Below are 17,234 nucleotides of genomic sequence, written 5' to 3' on the forward strand. Positions count from 1 at the left end.
GATCTTGAGGCTTGAGCTCAGTGCTGCTGGCAGGTTTGTAATGAATCAAAGATTGCATCTGTCCACAGACTCCATTGATAGGCTCACATTCATAAAATGTATTAAGTCTTGGATCAGCAGCTATCAAGCACCGAATGCAGATGTAACTCATTGAATTTGCTATGGATTTGGGAACCAGGCCCAGACTGGCCATAGGGCACACCGGGCCCTTTCCGGTGGGCTGGGGCTGCCGGGCCATGTGTGCTGGTATGGCCAAAGCAGCCAGGCTCATCAGGCCTCTCCAGAGCCAGCCGGCCAGTTCCGTTCTGCCGTCAGGCCATGGGGATGAAACTACAGGTCAGGTGATTTGTGACCATGACGCGGGAGGGATCTGGAGGGGACACAGGACCAGAAAGAAGGTAAGCTCTCTGTGTGCCTGAATAGGAGGGGTGGGGAGGCTTCATAGAGGAATCAGTCTCTCTATTCTACTCCTGCAGCCTCTTAAAACTTGCTTCTCCTCCTCTCTCTCCCTCATGCATTCAGAGGTTGCAGGATGATGGAGAGACATGTGCTCTCTGACTGCCCTGGGCTCTCAGGTCCCCCCATGTGCTCTCCACCCCCCAGTGCTCTGACTTCCCCCCTGTGCTCTCCAGCTCCCTTGTGTTCTCAGTCTCCCCACCCCCTGGTGCTCTCCGCTCCCCCCAGTGCTTTTTAGCCCCCTAGTCCTGTGCTCTTAGACTCTCCCTGGTACTCTCTGCCCCCATGCTTCCAAGCGGCCCCCCAGTGCTCTACAGCCCCTGTGGTCTCTGGCCCCACAATGCTTTCCAGCTCCCCTGCTCACCAGCCCCCCACAATGCCCTTCACTCCTCCGGGTTCTCCAGACGCCCCTATGCTCTCTGCCATCCATGCGTGCTCTACGACCCCACATGCTCTTTTACGGTCTCCCTCGCCTCCATTAGGATGGAAATTGGGGCCGGTAAATGATGCCATGGGCTGCTCTGTCTAAAATGCCAGGGCCTATTTTTCTCCCAGTCCGGGCCTGGTAGGAACCCTTAAAATCTGCCTATGCTGACTATCCTATGCCTCCTCAATCTTGATCATGCTAGCTTCCAACAATATTTTAGGTTTAGGGCACCACCACCACCACCACCCGAAGGCCCAATGTTTCTGTCCCTGTTTAACAGGGGCATGTAATTACAATTTTTGATCTAATATTTCAATGCAGGGCCCGTTCCTGTGCCCAATAAAAGTAACTGTGAGGGCTTACAGTGTTGTGTCACCACCACCACCACCCAAGGCCCAATTTTTCTGTCCCTGTTTAACAGGAATATTTCATTTTTACTGTTTTACTTTAAGCATTATTAAAATCACTGCTTTCAAAAACACTGCATTTTTAAATTGAATTACAACTTTTGATCTAATATTTTACAGCAGGGCCTGTTTCTGCACCCAACAAGTGTAGCGCGGAGGTCTTACAGTGTTGTGGCACAACCACCACCAAAGGCCCAATGTTTCTGCCCCTGTTTAACAGGGGCATGTCATTACAATTTTTGATACAATATTTCAAAACAGGGCCCATTCCTACACTCAAAAAGAGTATCTATGACGGGTTACAGTGTTGTGTCACCACCACCACCGCCCAAGGCCCAATTTTTCTGTCCCTGATTAACAGGAATATTTCATTTGTACTGTTTTACTTTAAGCATTATTAAAATCACTGCTCTAAAAAACACTGCATTTTTAAAAACGTTATTTTGCATTGATACATGTCTCCTGAGGCAGGACCCGGGTACCCATACACTTTTTATGGCAATAACTTGCATGTAAGCTTTTAAAATTAGCACTTTTGATTTTTCTCCTACGTGTCCCATATACTTTAATGGTGTTTGTACATTCAAACAAATTTTTTTGCCTGTTCGCATGTTCTGCTGTGAACCGACCCAGAGGTGGGGGGGAGGGTGGGTGGTGTTCGGCTCATCCCTAAGTGAAATGTGTCATACAGACTATCCATCTTTCCCAGCCTCAGGTCACAGGGTTTGTTTCAGGTTAGTAGTTGTGTTTTTGCTATAAAGTACAACAGCAGGGGCCCTTGCACATGGGCCCCTACACTAAACCACAACTTATACAACTTGTAAAACTTGAATATGTATTGTAGATTATTTAAAACTAAGAATCCTTGTTTTTTTGTCAAACAAGTTTGTTATAAATATTAATAAGGTTAACACGTGGTTACACATATTGGGTATCTAGAGTAACTAGATTATTCCTTAATAGAAGCAATCATGTTTTAAGTGCTGTAACCCCTTTTATTTTGTTATTTCCCTGTTAGTACCGTTCACCCTCTAAAAAGCCCTTTTATATATGCATATGTATATATTTACATAGATAGATACATAGATCTGTGTGCAAAATATAACAAACTATCTGATATTCTTTTAAATACAGACAGGTACCCTGACAGAGGATGGCATGGAACTACGGGGCATCCTTCCATCAGGAGGAACATTGTAAGTTTCATATTTTACCTTGACTTTGGTTTATGGCAGGTGTTCTGAACTAAGCTGTTTCTTTATAGTTCATGATATGGTTTTAAGGTACACATCATGGGGGTTAATTTTCTAAAGGTAAAGACAGTTTTTCTCCCCAAAGCTTAGTGAAAGAAGTGAAGATCTGCTGACTTGGAATCCCCAATAATGTAAGCAATAATACATGACTGAGTATTCTTTGCAAAATTAAGGTTCCCCACATTCAGCTCTGGGTAAAATTCCTTTGCAAAGTGAACAGCTTTTCTAATTAACCCCCTGTGTTATTCATGATTTTTTTAAGGGGTTGGTGGGAGCTTGAGTTATTGGCCAACATGTAGCTAAACAACCTGTTTGCAGAGAATCAGTTAAAGTACTACTAACCCCAGGACCCTGCATTCACTATATCTGGTCTCCCACAGGACACAGAACGTGGAAATGCAATAGTTTTAGTAAATATAAACTGCTAAATACCTTTTCTCATCAGCAGTCAAAGCAGTCTTGTGACTTCTATCAGTGTCTGGTTAAAGCTTGTAGGAGGAGTTTTTATACTGCTCTGGCTGTCCTATGAGGCTGCATGCCCTCTGTCTGGACAGTACTGATTGACCCTGTGCTGATCAAATGCACTATCCTCAAAAAACAAAACAACAAAAAAAACACTCTAGCAATACACACCAAACTGAGCATGTGCAGCTTGTCCCCTACCCTCTGTACTATCCGGAGATGATTTGGAGACACTAGAAGGTGAGGATCAGCGAAGACAGGATCAAACAGCCTTTTTACACAATACAGATGATTAACCCCTTAGGTCCCACAGTGAGTATAACAGGCATGCTTTACTGCATATACAGACTGATTTTACTGTTGTGGGTTTATTAACACTTTAACTAGAATGAGTCTCTCAAAGAGATAGTAATATTCAAACAGTGAAGGGGTTAGTGAAAAAGCTTTGATGAGGAACAAAGCAGTTTCATTATGCTTGGGACAAATGTGAATAATTGGCCCAGTATCAAGAGTGTTCTGTCTCCTGAAAATTGTATCACAAGTGATATAAATCCTCTATTATAATAGTTAGATATTACATTGTATAGTGTATTCTGCTATATGTGAAATTCTTTCATTGTTTGTGTTTTATAATTATTTGTTTACATGATATGATCATATAGTTTTCAGGATGTACATTGCTTTACACCTGGGAACAACTTGCCTTGGGGTCCACTGTTAGGAGCAATGGTTAGCTGTCATTCTCTCATTGTCCTGGATGGAAAACTACATGGAGACCCACTTGACCTGAAAATGTTTGAAGAAACAGGCTGGGTAAGGAGAATAAGATAAAAATGTCACTTATAGTATAACGCATGGATTATCATGTCTTCCTGAAACTACACAATACATATAGTCAGTTGATAATTAAGCTGTGTATGGGCTAACTGAAGAGAGACAAAATGGTTCAGTCATAAGTGACTGTTATGCTGCGTACACATGATCAGACTATCCGGCAATCCGCTGGACTTTCCAGCAGAGGTCCGCTGGACTTTCTGAACAAGCGGACTTGCCCACACACGCCCACACACGACCGGACATTTCAGCACCCCAAAGCACCTTGTCCCTGTGTTGATGAGGACAAGGGCCTCTTCCTGACAACACTGGCCGTTGGTTGTCGGGGTCTTTAAGAAGGGGGTTGTCCTTTAAGAAGGGGGCCCCCAGATCCCGTCCCACCACCCCATGTGAATGTGTAGGGGGTACATGGTACCCCCTACCCATTCACCGGAGGAAAAAAGTGTTAATAAAAAAAAACACAACACAGGTTTTCTCAAGTAGTTTATTAGACAGCTCCGGGGGTCTTCTTCCGACTTCGGGGGTCTTCTTCCGATTTCTCACTGGGCTCCTCCACTATCTTCTGCTCTTTTACCGCTCTTTTACTAGCAGAGGAGCCTGGCTTTCTTATTCGTCGTCGCTGCGGTCCGGGGGTCTTCTTCCGACTTCGGGGGTCTTGTCCCACTCTTCGTTTCTTGTGTCGGGCCTCCGCTATCTTTTTCCAGCTCTTTTACTAGTGTTGGTCCGGTCTTCTGTCACTGTCCTTGTCACTGTCACTGCCTTCTTCTTCTCTTCTTCTTCTTCCTTCCAACGTTGACACAACGCTCTCTCCAGCTGCAATGCCAGGGATGCGTTGCGCGGTGACTTAGATTGGCATAAGGGGCGAAGAGCGGGACAAGACCCCTGAAGTCAAAAGAAGACCCCTGGATGGCGACGGCGAAGAAGAAAGCCGGGCTCCTCCACTAGTAAAAGAGTGGTAAAAGAGCAGAAGATAGCGGAGGAGCCCGGCGAGAAGACACCCGAAGTCAGAAGAAGACCCCTGGAGCGGTCTAATAAACTAATTTAAAAACCTGTGTTGTGTTTTTTTATTAACACTTTTTTCCTCAGGTGAATGGGTAGGTGAGAGGAAAGTGAAACCAACCTCCCTATGAAGAAAGGGGATGGAGTGGAGGGGGGAAGCAAGTGATAAGAGAAATAAGCACCAAAGGCTGAAAAGGAAACAGAAAAGATTTATAAGGTGCTCTAACGTTGGCTGTACAAAGCCTAGGGCATGTAAGCATGGCCTATGTTCGGGGAGTTGAGGACTGACTCTGTAAAGCAGTGAGAGACGTGCTGTCGGGTGAGGACCAATGGCAATTGGCTAGACTGGGACCTCAATTGTGGAGAGAAATAGTCTCAGAGAACCCCCTAATGACTAAGGGTATTGGCCCTATAGGAAAACTGAGTGGATATTAATCCAACTAGGGTATATCTCGTAAATGCACCATAGACCTTTGTATGAACCCAAGAAAACATAACACACCAGACTCCACCTGGTCTACAATAAATCAAAATATGATGTTCCACAGCTTTTCAGGGAGAATCGACACAGCCACATGCCAGGGAAAAACAAAACAAAACCAAAAAAAACCCCACCTGGGTTGTAGTGGTGAGAGAGGTGCAGCAAATCAACCCCGTCCATCTGTGCAGCAAAACTAGTCAAGACATATCAAACATGTTATCTACATGAGAAAACATAGCATGAGTTATGCTCTAGGAGCTCAAGCTCAGAGCAGGCAGCCTGTTTGGATGACAACCTACTGTTCAGTCTTATGAGGACAAATGTTGTATATGGCCTGTCCAGTTCTCGGGCTCTCGTGCCTGCAGTTATCACCACTAAGGCCTCATGCACACGAGACGCAGATGAAACCTCTGTTAAAAAAAAGCTGAAACGCGCGTTTAGAAACGCGCGTTTTGCCGCGTTTGCATGTCGCGTTTAGACGCGTTTAGACGCGTTTAGACGCGTTTGCGTTTAGACGCGTTTATAAAGCTAACATCATGTAGACCCTCCCCAAGCTCTCAAAGCATTTTTTTTAACTATTTCTGCTATTTTGATCAGAGTGAGCAGCAGCAGCATAGAGAGCAGTTGTACACTTGCATTTGCCGTGTCACTTGCCACGGCACCTGCCACAAGTTGTGGATTGTCCACTTGCCACAAGTTGGGGATTGTCCACTTGCCACATCACCTGCCACGTCACCTGCCACAAATTGTGGATTGTCCACTTGCCACGTCACTTGCCACATCACCTGCCACGTCACTTGCCACGAGATGTGGATTGTCCACTTTCCACGTCATCTGCCATGCCACCTGCCACAAGCTGTGGATTGTATACTTGCCACGTCACCAGCCACATCACCTGCCACAAGTTGTGGATTGTCTACTTGCCGCATCACTTGCCACATCACCTGCCACGTCACTTGCCACGTCACCTGCCACAAGTTGTGGATTGTTCACTTGCCACGTCACCTGCCACGTCACCTGCCACAAGTTGTGGATTGTCCACTTGCCACGTCACTTGCCACAAGCTGTGGATTGTCCACTTGCCACATCACTTGCCACGTCACCTGCCACATCACTTGCCACGTCACCTGCCACAAGTTTTGGATTGTCCACTTGCCACGTCACTTGTCACGTCAGCTGCCACGTCACTTGCCACGAGATGTGGATTGTCCACTTTCCACGTCATCTGCCATGCCACCTGCCACAAGCTGTGGATTGTCCACTTGACACGTCACCAGCCACATCACCTGCCACAAGTTGTGGATTGTCCACTTGCCACGTGACTTGCCACATCACCTGCCACGTCACTTGCCACATCACCTGCCACAAGTTGTGGATTGTCTACTTGCCGCGTCACTTGCCACTTCACCTGCCACGTCACCTGCCACAAATTGTGGATTGTCCACTTGCCACGTCACTTGCCACATCACCTGCCACGTCACTTGCCACGAGATGTGGATTGTCCACTTTCCACATCATCTGCCATGCCACCTGCCACAAGCTGTGGATTGTCCACTTGCCACGTCACCAGCCACATCACCTGCCACAAGTTGTGGATTGTCTACTTGCCGCGTCACTTGCCACATCACCTGCCACGTCACTTGCCACGTCACCTGCCACAAGTTGTGGATTGTTCACTTGCCACGTCACCTGCCACGTCACCTGCCACAAGTTGTGGATTGTCCACTTGCCACGTCACTTGCCACAAGCTGTGGATTGTCCACTTGCCACATCACTTGCCACGTCACCTGCCACATCACTTGCCACGTCACCTGCCACAAGTTTTGGATTGTCCACTTGCCACGTCACTTGCCACATCAGCTGCCACGTCACTTGCCACGAGATGTGGATTGTCCACTTTCCACGTCATCTGCCATGCCACCTGCCACAAGCTGTGGATTGTCCACTTGACACGTCACCAGCCACATCACCTGCCACAAGTTGTGGATTGTCCACTTGCCACGTGACTTGCCACATCACCTGCCACGTCACTTGCCACATCACCTGCCACAAGTTGTGGATTGTCTACTTGCCGCGTCACTTGCCACTTCACCTGCCACGTCACCTGCCACGTCACCTGCCACGTCACCTGCCACAAGTTGTGGATTGTCCACTTGCCACGTCACTTGCCACAAGCTGTGGATTGTCCACTTGCCACATCACTTGCCACGTCACCTGCCACATCACTTGCCACGTCACCTGCCACAAGTTTTGGATTGTCCACTTGCCACGTCAGCTGCCACGTCACTTGCCACGTCACCTGCCACAAGTTGTGGATTGTCCACTTGCCACGTCACTTGCCACATCACCTGCCACGTCACTTGCCACGAGATGTGGATTGTCCACTTGCCATGTCACTTGCCACGTCACCTGCCACGTCACTTGCCACGTCAGCTGCCACGTCACTTGCCACAAGATGTGGATTGTCCACTTGTCACATCACCTGCCACATCACTTGCCACATCACCTGCCACAAGTTGTGGATTGTCCACTTGCCACGTCACTTGCCACATCACCTGCCACAAGATGTGGATTGTCCACTTTCCACGTCCCCTGCCATGCCATCTGCCACAAGTTGTGGATTGTCCACTTGCCACGTCACTTGCCACGTCCCCTGCCACAAGTGGATTGTCCACTTGCCACGTCACTTGCCACGTCACCTGCCACAAGTTATGGATTGTCCACTTGCCACGTCACATGCCAGTCACCTGCCACAAGTTGTTGATTTTCCACTTGCCACGTCACCTGCCAAGTCACTTGCCGCGTCACCTGCCAGGTCACTTGCCACGTCACCTGCCACAAGTTGTCTATTGTCCACTTTCCACGTCACTTGCCACTTCACCTGCCACGTCACTTGCCACAAGTTGTGGATTGTCCACTTGCCACATCACTTGCCACCTGCCATGTCACTTGCCACAAGTTGTGGATTGTCCACTTGCCACGTCACTTGCCACAAGTTGTGGATTGTCCACTTGCAATTGCAATTGTTTAAAATATTTTTCTAATGGTTTTTCATCATTTGCAATCATTTTTGAGATTTTTAATGTAAAAAAAAAAGGTCACCTTTAAAAACGCATATAAACGCAAACGCGGCTAAACGCGGTAGCGGCGTTTTGCCGCGTTTTACCGCGTTTTGCCGCGTTTTGCGTCTGAAACGCAGAAATTTTTGTTTCTGAACGCATTTTTTTGCTTCTGGAAAAACGAGATTAAACGCAACTGCATATAAACGGAAAAAAACGAGACTGTGTGCATGGACACATAGGATAACATTGAATGAGTTCAGGTGCAGTTGAAAAAACTGTCCAACTGCATCTGAACGCGCGTTTAACTGCGTCTCGTGTGCATGAGGCTTTAATGGGAAAAAATACCATTTTACATTTTACATGTTACAGCGGCTTCTATGTAACATCCTACCAACCCAGAAGGGAACCTGGAAAACTGGTCCCAGTTAAGACTCAGGTGAAGTCGGAGTGTCCCTGGATTCTGCCCTTGTTATGGATTGCTGTCTTCATCTCCTGGATCTTTGGGGCCTCGAAGATGCAGGGTGAGAGTTACCTATTGTAGTTGGGAAATCCAGCCAGTCTGAGATTGGGACCCCCAGGGTCCCCAAGAAGATGAAGAGATCCATTAGCTGTTCAGGTCAGCACAAAATTAGTCATGAAATGGGTGTCACCATCGGTACGTGTCCTGCAGCCTAATATTGTTTCTGCGATTGTGGTTCTCGCCATTGCCAATCGACAACTGTAACATAGTTATCCAATGTTGGTATTTGGTATGCGACTCTTCCAGTGCTGCCACTCTAGATTCCACTGCATTAGAGGAGGTTTCAACCACAGAAACCCGTGAGTTCACGATGTCAATTTGTTGCTTAAGGTCATGTATTTCTCTAAAGAGTGTACTCACTATTGAGGCCGCTATCTATGAAATGTACTGCTTGGTGGGAAGAAGGGAGATGATGTCCTTCCATGCAGCTGCAGATGGCTGTCCCTGTGAACTGACATCCAGCAAGGCTGAGGGAGAGTCTGCCCTGAGAAAATCTGGGGATAAGATCGGAGAGTCTGGGCGATCTGAAGGCTGCTGTGCCACGAGAGCAGGGACTGGTAGCACCTTACCCACTCTCTTCTGTGTAGCGGAACCAGCGGTGTTAGCAGTGGCGCCATCTTGGAATCTGGGCCCAGGACCCAAGGTTACTAATGTTAGATCATTAGAACAGCAGCTCCAGCCAAAGTGGTCAGTTTTTTTTTTTTGTTCAACAGGCTGGGTTGAATGAAAAAAAAAAAAACTAGTAGTGTGTACCGGGCATTAGGATTAACTTGTGCTTCTAATTAAAACACAACTGTTTTGATTGGTAATGAGAGGAAAGTGTTGTTTGTTGTGGTAGTGTACAGATCCAAATCCAACCAAGATTATAATAATATCTTGCCAGTTCTAGAAGCTACATAATACAGAAAGAGTGCAATATTAATGGATTGCAGCCTCAAAGAAAAATGTACTTCTTCTATAGGACTCACAAGGATAGCAGACCACTGTGCATAACCACCGAGAAGTGGCACTTATTTATTTAAAAATATTATATAGACGCACTGACATGCACATTAAAATAATATTTTTTTATTGTGGTAAACACATACTATTCGTAATAAAAAAACATTAAAAACAGAACTCAATGGACCATGTTTGGAGGTCTAAGAACTGCCAGAAAGATAAGATTTGCCTTTTATAAAATAAAAAAACAACATAATTGCAAACTCCATTAGATATAAACATGAAAATATCAACATAAAGTTTTCTCTATGTACGGTCTTCTATATAAGTTAGCAAGTTTGTTTTGTACTATCCCCAAGCTCCACAAGTCCTTGGTTAACCCCCCGGTAGGCTCATAGTGTCAGCTATTACGGGAATGCAAATTCTGTGATGCCCTTATTAAGGAGCTGTTGTTTGATCTACCTTCTTTTGTTCTGGACACTAGAGTTTTCTTACAGAGATTGGATTCTATTGTGTTTCCCAAAGGAGCCCTTATCATCGGGATTGACGTGGAATCATTGTACATGTCAATCCCTCATGAATGGGGACTACTGGCAGTCCAAAGCTTTTTGGATAAGAAATCCCCCCTCCTAGGTGCTCAAAATGAGTTCATAGTCGAGATCTTGCAATTCATGTTGGAGCATAACTTCTTCCAATTAAGCATGCCTACACCTGGGCTTCTGGGAGGAGGAGGTGGTCTATTCGTCTCAATTGTACCTCAGCCAAAACAAGATGTGGCTGAGTTACATTGATGACGTGCTTATGATTTGGGGGCACTATGGGGAGGATGCTTTGAGGGTCTGTGACCCCTCAAAGCACCATGTCCCCCATGTTGATGGGGACAAGGGCCTCATCCCCACATCCCTTGCCCGGTGGTTGTGGGGGTCTGCGGGTGGGGGAGCTTATCAGAATCTGGAAGCCCCCTTTAACAAGGGGACCCCAGATCCCGCCCAACCTGTTTGAAATGGTAACGGGTACAGAAAGTGTAAAAAATTGTAAAAAAAACACAAGACACCGTTGTGATAAGTCCTTTATTAATACATTTTTAAAAAGATTCCAGCGGTGGTAATCCACTCTCGGTATCCTACGATGGGTCATCTCCTCTCCGGGGTCCCGCAATGGATGATTTCTCCTCTCCGGGTCCACGGTCCAACGATGATGTCCAACGCAGCGCATCCTGTCTCCACCGGAGACACCACGGGAATCCCAGCAGCCAGACAGGTCTCTTAGCTGAGGACTTTTACAGGGTTTTCCATGGTGTTCCATGGTTTTTAGAATTTGCCACAAACACCCCAAATTGTTCGCTGTTTGGTGGCTGGGTGAACAGGCAATGTTCGAGTCAAACATGAATTTGACTCAAACTCAAAGCTCATCCCTGAATACCAGAGGTCACCTACCACTAACCGGTTAACTGTTCTTCCACCTGTCAAGGGTATGTACCCCTGTGGGAAATGCACAATCTGCAGATATGTATATAGGACAGATGTGTTCATCAGTTCTGATGGGAAGAAGAGATTTAAGATACAGAATTTCATCAAATGCTCAACTACATGGGTAATATACATGTTGACTTGCCCTTGTGGCAAGATCTATGTGGGTAAAACCAAGAGGCAGCTCAAAGTCAGAATCGGTGAACACATTCACAGTATTCAAAAGAAAGATGATGAGTGCCCCATTTCCTCCACTTTCATGGGGATGACCCCAGGGGTCTCCTGGTTAAAGGCATCTATAGACAAACTTCCCCAAAGAAGAGGAGATTTTGCTAGAATATTGTTACACAAAGATAAGATGTGAATCTTTAATTTAGGGAGTCTTCAACCCCTGGGGTTGAATACGGAATGCATCCAATCTCTCTTTCTGGAACAGTAAATAAAAGACCCCTTGATACTTGAGATTATGTTAGGTGAGGGCTTCTTTGCCTGATGAGATTGGCTGGGATTAATTAATCCCAAATTGTAATGCCCCCCCCATTTCCTAAATACTATATATATATATATATTATATATATATATATCCTTTTGCCTTTCACCTTCATAACACTATGTGAGTAGTGTAATCTATTTCCATACAGGGTGTCTTATGACACCAAATTTACTCTTTGATTGAATAGTTTTGTTTTCTTTATTGGTTCAATATACACTGTGTCTGGTCATTTTTGGTTGTTCTCCTGCTCTGATTGTGACTTTTCACATATATATAAGTATGCAATTGTTTCCTCCTAATGAGGGGTATCTCTGTGTTAATTTAGTATACACCAATATGGATTTTTTAATGTTTAACACAGACTGCTGTGCCTGGGGATGGGATGTCCCCATTAGAAACAAGTGTGTTATTGGCTTGTTAACTGTAATTAGATGAAAGTTGGGCCATCCCCGAGGATACCAATTAACATGATTGATTAGGGATATTTAAGGATGCTCATTACCCATCTTTCAATGCTCTGAAGAAACTCAGGATCTGAGTGAAATGCGTCAGATGAACACATCACACTCTGTTTAGTGAGGATACAGCCTGACTACCATGGACATTCCCATATCTGACATCCCTGGATGCTAATTGTGGTGCGGAAGCTCATACTCCCTCCTCCCATTTGATTCAGTGAGGATATCGTATCCATCTCGTCATGACAGATTGGAAGTCAGCAGAGCGGTGAGCTTTTTTTTTACGTTCCCACCATCTGTTGAGACTTGATCTATGCATCACTTTCTTATTGACCAGACATATATTGCTACAAATTATCCGCTGCGGCGGTACATGCTGAGGACTCTGTTCTTTGAGGGGAGTCGAAGTCTGCACTAGTTGTAACTATTTCAGCGCTCCATACACAATATGAGGATTCCCCGTCACCTCAACCTCAGCACAGGGTTCCGCTTTGAGGATTATTTAGCCTCAGTTTGTTGAAATGTTTATTTTTGGATTACATCTCTTTATCCTAGGGACTGTGGGACTGTTTGTTTTCTTAAGACAACACGCTGTGTTGTGTGTTTTGTTGAGTGATCGCTTTTGCAGCACAGCAGATATTTACCCTATTACATATGTCCACTCCAACTCAGCTGTTCAGGATATGAGTGGGACGTTTGAATGACTGGGTTAGCTACCTATACCTTGACAACATTGTCAAATTTTAAATGAATGTGGTGGACACGTATTTCTATTTGTTGCATTTTTATGTGTTTTTTTTCAATAAAATCTTTTTTTCTATTAGCAGCTGTCTCTCTTTGAAGATTCACTTTGCACTCTGCCCACTATATATATATATATATATATATATATATATATATATATATATATATATATATATATAAATATACTGTTCTTGATCTAGAGAGACACACCTCATTGCTCTTTATTGCTCACTGAGGTGATGGTGTATTTTTACTGAATTGAGGAATTCTTGCTCATTTATTCTCTTCAGTTTCTAAAAATGACTGTAGTCGAACAAATACTAAACTAAACTAAAACAGAAAAAAAGGGCCAACTTAAAGATCCAGTAGATGGTGATAGAGATCCATGAAATAAATAATTAAATCATATTTGTATAGACATGATAAAACATGTAATATGCAAAAACCCTAAAGAATGTTATGCAGGTGTCCACTCAACCCAAAAAGAGTAACCAAAGCTAGAAATGCTAACTAAAGCCCACTAGATGACAACTGAAATAAAATATATACTGTATGTATTTTATCATACACTTGAACCTGTTCTCAGACAATGCACACAAGTATTTACATAAATTGAACAAGCAGTAAGAGATCTTTCACCTCTGTAGTTATAGGCATTATGTGGACTGATATCCCCCTACACGAGAGCAAAGCATAATGCCAGGTCTTCTTTAATGAGACCCCTAATGTCACCTATTGACCCCAATTAAGCTGATTAAGCACATACCACATTTGATAAGCTTCTTCTCTGTCCAAAACTGCTGGGAGGGGCAGCGCAGCCAGTAGCTCAGTAGCTTCGTCTCTTAGCAATTGAGTTTCTAACTTTCCATGTCAGCAACTAATCACCAGTGACAAATGCGCTGCAGTTACCAGTAATTATATAACTTAGCTTACATTATCCTTTAATGGTTTGTAGCTATCACAAGCAGGGGCTCCCTAACACTCTTATCTTGATATGTAATAGCACAGACCTAGCTATCTGGCACTGTACATGTGAGGTAAAAAACAGGTGGCAGATATACTTCTGTCACCAGTCTTAAAATATATACACCCAGCATGGGAGATGAGCAGCTTTAGCAAACTATTAAACAAAGGCACACTTGAATAATAATCCAAAGTTATGGCTGGGTTTAGTAGCAGCTCCTCCATAGCAGAACATGTGGTATTAAAGAACTCTGTGAACACCAAGCAGCATAGCCACTTACAGACATTAAAGGACAGCAGATCTCTGCATAAGCTTATATAAAATTAGCACATTTTTACTCCTCATGGGAAAAAGCACATACTCAATAACTATACAGGTAAATGTCACTCCTTTTCCCCAGCGGCCTATAGGCACAGGCCTACTGTGCCTTATATTAAATCCAGCACTGTACTGTATGTAGTTAACAGCTAATACTTGAGCTGCACCTCCTGGGTTGCACAATGCAAGTTTACATACAGATTAACACACATTCAATGTGGCTTCTTAAAAACAGCAGATACTAATTACAACACATACATGTCATTTTCCTTTATAAATTGCTTATTACTCTTACCTTTTACTTTTTATCATAAGTACAAATGTTGGGAGGTAAAAAAAAAAGTACCTGAAGGTTGTCAGTAAAATAAATGTGTATGATAATTTTTTTGTTTACTTGCAGTATTTGCAGGACAGTAATGCAGAAACAAAAGAGGGGGAGGAATCAACTGAATATATCACTATTAAACCAGGACCAGAAGCTGAAGAGGTACATAATTTAATATCGTGCTTACCGGGGCAATTGTATACAGTATACATATGTAATATACATTATATATTTTCTGAAAGTGGAGACCCTGAAGAATAACATTTTGTTAATTTTGTTTTATGTCACACAATATTTGTGCAGTCATTAATCAAAACACAATTTTCCAGGAAGAAACATAGTTAAATGAATTTTAGTGCATACAGAAACAATAATACTAATACTCAATTTTTTGATAAAAGATAAAATATGATATGGCGCTGATTAAATAGATACCAAACATGTCAATATTTAAAATTGCACATGCCTGGGAAATGGTGAAAAGTACAATAGGCAAGTTTTTAAAAGCCTATACAAGCTATCAGTTTAAAGTTAAAGGTGAGCTCTGGCACTAAAATGATTGCTCTTACTCTGACGTTCATGGCAATATCTCACATGTGCAATGCAATCACTCTTTACATATGCATGACAGGCCTATATGTGTCTTTGCATTTGCATGAGAGCATGGGATTTAATAAATTTTATTTAATTTTCTTTTACACTTTTTTTTTTTCTTTTAACTTGATGAAGGAAGAATCCAGAGGTATTGTGGATGACCACCAAACAAACCTCCCATTAAAGGAGCGTTTCGTGTCGGGCTAGGCTTATTGCTCCTCACATTGCCCTGTATTTTTATCTGTGATCACCGATAATATATATCAATATACCATGTATACCAGTTTTTAGAAATAGAAAAACCTGTTTGACCTACACCATATGGAAGCAATTTTTTTCTCCACATACAATCCAGATGAGAGTTGCCCTGCTGTCTTTTTGCATCTAAGATCCAGTTTCGGTGCTCCTTCCATTGGAGGTTCATTTGGTGGTCATCCACAATACCTCTGGATTCATCCTTTGAGGTCCTGGACCCTTTGGAGTTCCATGTATCTGCCGTTTTCGGCACCTTACCTGTATGACTCCTTGTTGCTGACATTTGAGTCCACCTGTTCCAGTAAGAGTATATATACCTCGCTCCTGTGTTGAAGATGTACCATCCTTGATGTTTCCCATATTGAACAGTGATAGTTTATTCCACCATTGATCCATTATCATTTAGTGGTTGACATACGGGTCTCTTTCGATAGATTTCCTTATCCATTGGACTTTTTCACATATCTTTCCTCACATGTTACTTGTGCATATTTTGACTTTTTGCACTTTTTCACTTACCGTATATGTAAAAGTATAATTTAATGTTTTTGTACTGTTCCACTTATATTGCAATATTTGTGCTTACTTGTTAGCGCTACATTACCCACCATTTTGATTCCTTATATGTTTGTCACATTTTTATGTAGCTGCTTTTTCTCTGTTACTTGAGGTCAGCACAGGAACGCCCATACCTATACTGTATAAATAGCAACCAAATTTGTGAACAGACCTCAAAGCCCACACCTTTCAAAATAATCCAACAAAAATTGAAACAGATCCAGAGCCCATAGCGGAAAACTTCAAAACACAACTACTGTAAAATATCTACTGGTTTAAGGCTTCTACAGAAGTTTGAATAAATGTTTATAGAAACAAAAAAATTGAAAAATATATCTGACTCTTATGTAGCTAACTGTTTAAAAGTATATCTACTAACCCCCAAATTACTTCCCAAATGATCATCAGAAAATATATAGATACATCCTAAAATGTAGACCAATATATCAAACCTATCCTAAATGTATTATATTTAAATACCCTGTTTCCCCTAAAATAAGACCTAGTGTGATTGTCGGTGATAGCTGCAATAAAAGCCCTACTCCCCAAATAAGCCCTAGTTAAAGTCCTTGTAGGTCTTCTTTTCAGGGTAGGGCTTATTTTTGAGGAAACAGAGTAGGGCTTATTTGGGTGGTAGGGCTTATATTGCAGCCAACACCGACAATCACGCTAGGTCTTATTTTAGGGGAAACAGGGTAGCAAGGATATACAATTCATATGGCAATAGTGATGGCACTGTCTCACAATAGCAGGAGTTCCTTATATACAGTAGTTCTGTAAGTGAAATGATGATAATGCTATAATGAAAAGGACATCTGTAGATTAGCAAATCAGAAATATGCTAGGGCATCTACTTCTTCCACATAAATATTATAGTTGCATGTCATTTAAATTGCATTCTGGGAGGGCTTGATAAAGACTGCTTATATTGCTGTAACACATAGGAAGTTGAAACCTGCACAATATGGTAAAATAGCCAATCTGTAGATGGTGTAATGCTATTATCCACTAAACATTAATACTCCAAATATGGAGGTCCCGAGGTGTATTTTAGACTGTGATCTGCCATAGAAGATATATGTAATTTAACAAGGACCACCAAGACAACATATATATATATATATGGTGCCACATCATCCAGTCTACAGTTGAATTTACCTGCCATTTGTAGTACACGGATGTCCACATGCAGACTTCTACAGGGAATACCATT

The 17,234-nt window shown here is 43.2% G+C and overlaps 1 protein-coding gene across 1 annotated transcript in view; it reads left to right on the top strand.

Moving 5' to 3' along the window:
• The window catches only part of LOC143988156 (putative cation-transporting ATPase 13A4), a 160,862-nt gene that overhangs the window by 64,032 nt on the left and 79,596 nt on the right, over window positions 1-17,234 (top strand). The window contains exons 13-15 of the mRNA XM_077487485.1: window positions 2,425-2,486; window positions 3,668-3,818; window positions 14,690-14,776. Of these exons, the coding sequence (XP_077343611.1) occupies window positions 2,425-2,486; window positions 3,668-3,818; window positions 14,690-14,776 (300 nt within the window). The remainder of the gene's footprint in view (window positions 1-2,424; window positions 2,487-3,667; window positions 3,819-14,689; window positions 14,777-17,234) is intronic.

This window comes from Lithobates pipiens, unplaced genomic scaffold (genome assembly GCF_037356315.1).
Source record: "Lithobates pipiens isolate NorthernLeopardFrog02 unplaced genomic scaffold, aLitPip1_a1.2 Scaffold_18, whole genome shotgun sequence".
NCBI lineage: Eukaryota > Metazoa > Chordata > Amphibia > Anura > Ranidae > Lithobates > Lithobates pipiens.